The sequence below is a fragment of the Vollenhovia emeryi genome, unplaced genomic scaffold (genome assembly GCF_000949405.1).
Source record: "Vollenhovia emeryi isolate VEMERY1.0 unplaced genomic scaffold, V.emery_V1.0 DF939136.1, whole genome shotgun sequence".
NCBI lineage: Eukaryota > Metazoa > Arthropoda > Insecta > Hymenoptera > Formicidae > Vollenhovia > Vollenhovia emeryi.
Window position 1 is genome coordinate 2192338 of NW_011967230.1, and position 9735 is coordinate 2202072.

The following is a 9735-nucleotide window of genomic DNA, read 5'->3' on the forward strand; positions in this document are numbered from 1 at the left end:
TAAGGTGTATGAAAATTCGAAATCGCGCGCGGGCTCGAGGTACGAGTGTAGATTTCAAGCGGGGAGACGAAGAAGCCTGAAAGATGATTAGCTCGGTTAAGCTGATTCTACAATGGACGCAAAACGCAAGACGCTAAGCCGCAACGCGGAAAATCGGCCGATGACAGTCGATCGTTCTTCTCATATTTGACTGTCATTGGTCGATTTCTCGCGTTGCGGCTTAGCGTCTTGCGTCCATTGATGTAGAATAAATTTTAGGCTGAATCTACGATAGATGCAGCGAGTCGCGAGCCGCGGGAAATCGACCAATCGCAGTCAAATGCGAGAAGAACGATCGACTGTCATTGGTCTGGATTTCTGGAGGCTCGCGACTCGCTGCGTCCATTGTAATGTCCGGCCTCAAGCAGACTCGGCGTCTTCGCCGAGGAGCAGGTGGCATCTCCTCGAACCGACCGGACTTGTCGCCGATTACGCCACTGAAATCGGTCGTTCGTCAAGGCCGACGAGCGCCGCGCGGCGAGCTCCGAATAATGTTTCGCAAGAACGACCCAAATAACGAACTTGACGCCGACGCGTGGCACCCACCCTTTCTCGAATGCTCGGTGAAAGGTGCTCTCGCGAATCTCGAGGACGCTCGAGCGTATTATCGCGGGTTCTCCTTTTCCCGCGTTAAGTCAAAACCACACCGCGGCGTTATTATCGTTCGCGAGACGAATATCGATTACTCGAGAAGGTCTGTTAAGACCTCCGGGGAAATTTCCTACGTTTTTTTTTGTAACGATCGTCTGTAAACACATTTTATTACGTAACGAAAGTCTCGCTGTCTCGACAGTTCGACGAACGTCGCGAACGTTTATTAACTCGGGGATACATGACGCGAGCGTGCAGAGAAACGTTTCCGATAACTCGACGAATATTGTACGGACGCGCTTTTCTACACTTTGATGCACGGAATATACCGTGCGAGTAATTAAAGGTTATCAGCCTCTGAGAGATAAATTTCGGACTGGAAATAATTTTAACTCAGTCGCAAAGTGCTTTGGCGCGAGGTGCCCGCGAACTATGCGCGAATTATGTGGATTTCTAGTTCCACGACGCGGATCCGATAACGGAAAAGGGTAGAGGAGGGACGGAGGAGGAGGAGGGCGAGGCGAGCGGGCGTTGTCGGATACAATGGGGGCCTATCGCGGGAGATGACGGCGGATGGAAATCGGGACGACGGCCGTCGAGATATACCGCAAGGAGATCGCGGGATCATAGCGGCGATCCTACACGCCTAGATCCGATCGTGGCGCGGCGGCCAGCGGCTCTACGCGCTGCAAATAATTACAGCCGTCCTTACATTCCATAGCAAGGCGGGCAAACTGGTTCCGAGCGCGGCCACTTGCGCTAGAATACGGAGAGAGAGAAAGACCCGCGAAGAGAGGAAACCATAATTCTTTTGAGTATCGTGTACGCGCGCGCGCGCGCGCGCTTTTCAGCCTCGCGCTCCGTGGCGCAACTCAGCGACAGCGATTTGTAATTTGCGCGACGCGGGAGCCTCGATGATAATTATGCGCGCGCGGACGAAGCGCGCTATTCACGAGGTGACGCATGGCCTTGTCGATACGCGCGTTTTCTTCCAGCGACGGATTTTCTCTGTCGCGAAGCTAACTTCGCTCCTCCGTCAAGCAGTAATCGACGAACCAACGTGCGCGCCACGATGCAAACTAAATAAATTTTACATTTTCGGACGGATCGTCGACCTATTGATTCGTCAGTTGTAAACACTGCCGTTATATCTGGAACATTTGCCTCGGAACAAGTCGGTCACTACTCGGTGAATTTTTTTCTTCGAGAGGCACAGAGGAGTTTCTCAATTAAACCTCCTCTCCCTCTTGAACTAGGCTCGAGCCTGTTTCTGGACTTTAATCGAATTAAAATGTTCAACGCTCTAATAATTATGTTAATACATTAATTTTACCAAATTTAAATCGAATGTTTAATTGCAAAACGTTTTAATAATGAATTGAGAAAAGTCCCGTCAGCCCCGTGTGTTTATTGATAAATTGACCGACAACCGCCAATAATCGAAGAGGCCTCCGGGAGACGCGAAGCCGAGATATAACTGAAGCGAACAACTTGAAATTAGCCGAAGAACGAGACGCGTCTTGCCTACGTTCGCCGAGCTTCAATTCGAAACTAATCATTCCGAGTCTTGGAAATTCTCGACATTAAAGGGGGGCAGAACGTCGACCCCGCGATAAATCGGCTTCGCGACTCGCGGGTAGAGAACGCGGGGAGACAAAAGGAGAACGTCCCGTTTAAAATTCAGTCAGATCCGAACGGGACTGTGCGGAATCGCGAATCGCCGCGCGGCACTTACCGCCGCGTGAGCGCGCGCGCGCACGCTTTATTCCCGGGTGTTTACACTCGGTCGCAGAAAGATTTCGCAAACAACGGAAACATACGTCGTCTCCGCGCGGGTGCGGGCCGCGGCGCGGTGGCGGTCGTAGGCGCATTAATAATGTAAGTGTGCAGATGGTGTGCAGTGAGTGCGCGGCGCCGCTGACTAGGATCAATGTTCCGTTCGCGGTCTATATAGCCGGCACACGGCCGCGCGCCGCGATATATAGGTAACAACAGAGAGAAAGAGAGAAAGCCTGGGCTGTGTGGGAAACAACACGGTTGCACACACACCCCGCTCGCTCCCTCCCCCCCTTCGACCCGCTCCCCCGCACGCTCGGATAATGCATTTGCGCGAATATTTTAACCAATCGTAGCGCGAAATTACCATATGGAAATAAGTTCCCTTTCTCTGTCTCTCTTCCTCTCGATCGATCCGAATTTCGCCGCAACTCGGTGTGTTCGCGGGGAAAAAACGACTCCTCCAACTTGCGCCGCCAAAGGAAAGAAAGAGGTTCCCCTTCCCCGCGTTCCGGAGAACACGTGCTCCTCGTGCTCTCGCGTAAGCTCGCTGCTTATGGAACTGTGCTTGTATAATTTTCGGCGCGCAGCCCTCTCGAGGAAGACCCCATTTCGGGAGTTCCATAATTCGGGACGGAGGGATTTAATTTCACCTGTCGAATTGTAAATACAGCGCGCACATAAGGGGGAGGGGGGGAAAGGAAGCGTTAACGTTGCCCCGATCTCACGTTACGTATCGGCGCACGCGCAATTTGCCCGTTTTCTCATTTTCTCTCGGCCGTTTTCTCATTTTTCAAGCGTCACTGCCGTCTCTTCGTTCCGCGTTTAAGGGGATGCCGGAGTGATTCTGCACTTTTGGCACCTTTTGCTCCTCCAAACATTCGTCTAATACACAAATCATGCGGCCTTTGTGCGCGGACCGACAGTGGTCCCGCTACCCGGATTAAGTCAAAGAACAGCATGGTATCATTGAAATTAAGTTTCGGAGCTCAACAAGAAATCTATTCACTCGAAAAAGTTATAGCTTACCTGCAACTTATTCGAGCGAATAGATTTTTGTTAGGGTTCAAAACTTAATTTCAACGACACCGTGCTGTTCTCCGATTTGGTCCGAATAGCGGAACACCGTCGGGTTCGTACACAAAAGCCGCATAATTTGTATACTACACAAATGTTGTCACGAATTGACGGCTCTAGGAGCAAAAGATGTCGAAAGTGCAGAGTCACTCCAGCATCCCCTTAATGTCGCCAGTAAGAAATTCTCAATTGATGCCGCGGCAAGCAGCATCGACGTTCGAAAAGTTGCGGATTAAATTTTCCCCGCCGCACGTCTCGCGCGCACTCCTTGTCCACGAAACCCCCTTTGTGAGGTGTGCACGCGTAAATATTTTGACACCGCATAATTTCACCCGTTACGACGCGTCGGGTCGCAATTTCGACTCCCGAATGAATCCCGCGGCGAATGACGGACTCCCCGAGATGGGCTCGACGGCGGTCGCTGCCGGAATCAAGATATCAAGGCGTGTATTGCGAAGATGAGTAGTAACATATTTTATAAATTTATTCACATGATTTAAATAAATCGAAAGTATACAGTTAAGTTTCTCACGTCACATGCGCAGACGCTCGCGCGGCTTGCTCGCCATCGGACGCGCGAGCGTATGCCTCACGCTTTTGTTTCTCTCACTCTTCGATTCTTACCCTCTCTTTCACGCGGCGAATTGTATCTTACATGAGGCGCGGCGATAAAGAGTGTATGCTCAATATACATATTTACATATCGTACAATCATCTCTCCCTCCCCCCTCCCCCCCCTCTCACTCTCACTCGCGTTTTCTCTTTCTTGTTCTTTCTCTCCCGCGGACATATAAAATTACAAAAAATCATCTACTTAGTCAAAAATTTCAGAGTCGAAGCTAGCATCATGATTCTATTACGCGGCGAGAACGTCGAAAATGCGACGCGTATCAGTTATATATATGTACAATGTACATACGTACACGAACGCATACTGCGTGGTAGAGAGCGTTATTTACACGGATTCGTCGTAAGTAGCGAGTATTTACACGAGGGTGAAATCGCCGCCGCGAAAGGGACAGTCTGAAGATTCGCGCGCGATCGCGCGAACTTTGAGATCTTTGGGCGCTCGTTGAAAAGTCATCGGATGAGGTAAACGAGGGTTCGCGAAGGTGTACAGAGAGTCACGGAGCCTTTAATAACGGTTGATTCTCGCATGAATTTTTCGAGCCGGGAGATCACGAGCAATTGTTGATAATCCATAATCCGAGCGAAGCTCGCCCGAACGAAGTCTCCTTCAATCACAAATGAAATAAAGGGACCGTCGGCGAAATCCAAACACCGAGTGGAAAATTAAATACCTTTTACCATTAAAATAAATTAGTTAAAAATTTTTTAACACTAATTAATGTTTCTAATTATCTTACTCTTTAAAATTAACTTTTTTTTTCTTGCGTCCTTGAATACGCGCGTCCGAAAACTGCAGAAATGCAATTTAAAAAAATTATCGCAGTTTTGTTAATACTTTTGTCAAGAACAGTGTGCAAATGGATCCAGGACATTCTGTATACCCGAACAAAACGCATTTTCGCAAGACACCTCAGGAATTCGTAATTATACCGAAAATGCACCTCGATAAGAGGGTAGGCGACAAGGGGATAGGCCGAAAGACTTGTTACATCAAGCGCACAGAGCGAAGGAAGACGGATAGTAGATAACAGAATAACAAAGAAAGAAATAACAAAAAAAAAGAGAGGACTTCTCTGAGAAAACAAAGAGGAAAAGAAACGTCGGTCGCGCTCCAACGACAGAAGAAAAGATCGAAATTTGAGCAAAAAGAGAAAAGAAAAGGCAATCGGTGCCAATCATTATCGCAGCAGACATCCCCAAAGTCTCGAAAGACAATTATGATATGCGAACACTCCGTCCCTCGTCCTCCGCGACGACGTCTCTGAACTATGTACACGAATCTCGTGGGGGTCCGTGGCTCGACACGCGCGCAACGTCTTGGAGAGTTCACAGTCTGTCGAGGCCACCGACCGTGCGTCACGTGGACGAGCACGAGACTCAGCACAACCTTTTGAAGACGAGCCACTACCGGCGCTCGTCGTTATCGCAGTCGGGTCGATGGTACCGCGATCCCATGAGTACGCGGGGACACCGAAGTCAGTCGTAGGGAGCTAAACCAGGTAGGCCTGTCCGGAGGTGGGCGGGGGCGGCGGCGGCGGCGGTTGCTGCTGCCTCCAGGCGGTCCTCTCGAGGGTGGAGTAGTCCGAGTCGATGGACGAGTAGATGTGCTCGGACAACGGTCTCCTGTGGTCCTCGCCAACGCCGCAGTTGGCGGTGTTGGTGGTGGCGACGGTGGTCGTGACGAGATTATTGGCCGGCACCGCGTCCCGGTAGGCGTGATTGACGGTTAACCTGGGCTGCGCCGGCGACGATGACGGTGGCAGCGGCGGCGGCGGCTGCGACTGCTGTTGTTGCTGTTGCTGCGACAGCATAGGGGGAAGCGGGGCATCGCCGCACGAGTAGGCGGGCGGCGCGTGTTGCAGCATCAGCGCTGACGAGGCGTCCTTGAAGAGCGCGGCGCGTTGGCCGCCGCGCAGCGTCGACATCCCGGTTTTCTCGAGGCCGCCGACGCCGCCGTCCAGCGTGTAGGTGTTGATGTTGCGCTTGTAGACCAACGGCGAGCACTTGCTCTCGATGGATATGTCGCCGACGGCGGTGGTGGTGGTGGTGGTGCTGGCGGCGATGATCGCGGTTGTCGCGGACGACGGTATGGCGTATCTCAACCGTTCCCAGAACCTCTTCTCGCCCCACGTGAGTATGAGCGCCGCCGTTCTCAGGTAGGGCCGCAGCTCGGGGTCGCGTTCGACCTCGGTGCCAACGTGGCCGGCTTGGATGACGATCAGCTGGGAGGCACGGCCGCGCAGTGCCTCGTGCAGCGCTGCGCGGAACTCGAAGCGCGACCACTCGGTCTGAAGGAAATCGCGGGTGAGCACGATCAACACGCGTCGGGAGGCATCCACCGCCTCGAGGACGGCCGGCGCGGGCGCGGAGGCGCGCAGCACGCAGGGCAAGTCCCGATGATGGAGGCAGAGTCTTAAGCCGGCCGCGCCGTGCTCCAGCTCGACCGCCAGCGAGTGCAGAACAAAGTCCTCGTCGTTCGGACTGTAGCACACGTAACAATCGTAGAGACGATCGCGATCGGCGTCGCAGCAGCCCACGGCCATCGCGGCCGCGGGGCCCATGCTCGCCGTCGTCGCGGCCTTGCCCGACTTCGTCCGCAAGAATCGCAATCCGTACTTGGAGTAAGCCCAGGCGCCGACCGGCTCGCGGAACACGAAGGCGAGTACTATGATCACCAGGAGAACGATAATGGCCGAGAGAGTGGCGGCCACCAACGGCAGGTAGTCCGACACCATGATGCTCTCGATGACACCGCCTTGCGAGAAGTAGTCCGAGCAGGCGGTCTCGTTGACGTTCAGACGACGCCGGTAAGAAGGCCTGGCGTCGCCGCCGTAGTAACACCACACGTCGCCGGCGTCGATCACCTTGTGCGCGTTGTCCGACACCCAAGAAGACAGTTCCTGCAAGAACTTGCAGCGGCACGACCATGGATTGCCGCCGAGCGACAGCTCGACCAATCGTGCGTTCAAGGTGACCTGCCAGACCGGGAAGGTTACCAGCCGATTGCCGTGCAGCCTGAGGATCTCGAGCGATCGCAGCGGCAGAAACGTCAGGTTACCGATGAAGCCGATGACGTTGTTCTGCAGGTAGAGCTCGCGCAGGTGCGACAGCCGCTCGAACTCGAAGCCCTTGAGCTCGCGTATCCGATTGTCCTCGAGATGTAGAATCTGCAGGTTGTTGAGGCCGTTGAAAGTCCGATTCTGGATGGACTCGATGCCGCTTGCGTTGACGTACAGCACGCGCATGTTCTTGCGGCCGATAAACACGTGGTTCTGCAACTCTCGCAACACGTTGCCGTCCAGGTAGACCTCGGTGGCGTCCATCGGTATCCTACGCGGTATCTCCTCGACCCCGAGACCCGAGCAATCGACCGCGTTCGTGTTCCACGTGCGGTCGTTGTAACACTTGCAGCCGGCCGGGCAGGTCATCTCGCAGTCGCAGGCGTCGAAGTCGCAGCAGTGGCAGAGGGCGAAACAATGCGCCTCGTAGCGGCAGAGGAATTGCTCCGAGCGCGCGCTCGACGCCGGGACGATGGCGACTCCCCGCGGCCCGGAGGTACGGCACATGGCGTTGTCGAGGTCCATGACGCGCGGATACTCCCTCGTTGACGTTTGATTATTAATGGCCGGCAGCCAGTCCATCGAGCAGTTGCAGTTGAAGGGGTTACCGCCGATGTAGAACTCCGGCAGCGGCTTGTTCTCCGGCACCTTGGTCAGCAGCAGCGACGTCAGTTCCATCGTCTCGATCATGTTCGCGTACATGTCCACCCGGGTGAGATTGACTTTGTCGGCGAACGTGTTCGATCGCACGGTGCTGATGTAGTTGTTGTTGATAAACAACAGCTCCACGCTGTCCGGCACGGACAACGGCGAGAGCTCGGTGATGCGATTGTGACTTGCGTCCAGAGTCTTCACCTTGGAGTCGCGAATCTTGTAGTAGTTGCCGAGACTCTCGATGTAGTTGCCGTGGATGTCGAGCCATTTGAGATTGACAGGTATGAAGGCGTAATCGAACCACTCTATGTGATTCTCCGATAGATTGAGCAGCAGCAGGCTGGTGATGCTGGTGAACACGCCGTTGATGTCCGACAGGAAGTTGCCGTCCAGGCGGATGGCCTCCAATTTCACGTTACGTTCGAACGCGTGCCTCTCCACGTGTTGCACCTTATTCCGTGCCAGGTTGAGTATCTGCAGATTCGGCAGGTCCCAGAGCATACCGTGCGTCAGATTGCCGACGTCGTTGCCGATCAGACGCAGACCGGTGAGCTGATGAAGGTTACGGAAGGAGCCGTTGTGGAACTCGCTGATACGGTTCTCGCCCAGGTCGAGGGTCTTGAGGAAGGCGAGGTCGCGCAACGCGTCCGGCACGGCGGTGAGCTCGTTGCCGCTGAGATCGAGCTCCTTGAGGTCGGAACAGTTGCGAAACGCCATCGCGTCGATGCTCGAGATCGAGTTGCCGGACATGGTCAGGCGATTCAACACGAACAGACCGTTGAAGAGCTGCGCGCCTATAGTGTGGAGCTTGTTGTCGGAGAGCTCGAGCGTGTGGAGATTGTAGAGCGGCAGGAAGGCGTTGCTCTCGATACGGTCGATCGAGTTGTTGCGCAGGTCGAGGATCTGCAGGAAGAACAGATCCTTGAACATACGCGCGTCGATGTGCGTCAGCTGGTTGTACGAGAGGTCGAGCACGATCAGGCGGATCAGACCGAGGAAAGTGGTCTCGTCAACGTGATCGCTGCCGAGGCGGTTGTTGGCGAGATTCAGCACCAGCAGCTGCTCCAGCTGGGTGAAGACGCCCCGCGGCAGATCGCGTAGGCCGTTGTACGCCAGGTGTATCTCCCGTAAGTCGCGCGTCGTCTTGAACAGGTCCTCGGGCAGCGAGTCCAGGGCGTTGTGGCTGGCGTTGAACGTACGCAGCACGGTGAGCCCGTGCAGGGCGTTCCTGCCGATCTCGGTGATCGCGTTGCGCTGCAGGTGCAGCTCCTGCAGCTGCCGCAAGCCCACCAGCGGCCCGTCGTCGAGCAATTGCCGTATCTCGTTGCGCGACAGATCGAGAATTCGTATGTCCGCGCGGCAGGCCGCGCCGTTGACGTCGGCGCGCACCGTCAGCCCGACGTTGTCGACGTCGCGGATACGATTGCCGGTGAGATTGAGGGTCTGCAGATTGTCCAGCTCGCAGAGCAGTCGGGGCGGCAGCTCCAGCACGTTGCTCTCGACGATCTCCAGCGTGTGGAGCTCGCGTAGGCCCCGGAGCGAGCTCGGCGCGAATTCCAGATACCTCGCGGCACCCCAGACGGCGTTGAACGTCTGCACGACGAGCCGCTTGAGGTCCGGCAGCGGCTGGAACGCGTCCTCCGGGACGCGCAGCACCTTGCAGCCGTGCACGTGCAGCTCGTGCAGGCCGGTCAGCCGCTGCCAGCTCTGCGCGTTGAAGCTGCTCTCGAAGTGGTGGACGTCGCTGCAGCGGATCCGCAGCTTGAGCGCGCCGTCGAGGGACGGCGCCAGGGTGACGATCGCCGTGGGATCCAGGACGCGGAGGGCGCAGTCCGCCGAACGGGTGTCGTTGCCAGCCTCGCTGCTCCACCGGCAGGCGGCCGCGGCCGGGCCAGGGTGCGTCGACATC

General features: G+C 55.3%; 1 protein-coding gene across 1 annotated transcript; it reads right to left on the reverse strand.

The window, feature by feature from the left end:
- Positions 1-3946: 3946 nt before the first annotated feature.
- On the reverse strand, positions 3947-9735 carry LOC105567632 (slit homolog 3 protein). Its single transcript, XM_012022641.1, has one exon. It carries the CDS (start codon positions 9732-9734, stop codon positions 5604-5606), a length of 4131 nt encoding a protein of 1376 aa, XP_011878031.1. The 5' UTR covers position 9735; the 3' UTR covers positions 3947-5603.

Bases quoted from the DNA above. Each gene is read 5' to 3' on its own strand.
- LOC105567632 (XM_012022641.1), bottom strand. From the start codon at position 9,734: ATGTCGACGCACCCTGGCCCGGCCGCGGCCGCCTGCCGGTGGAGCAGC.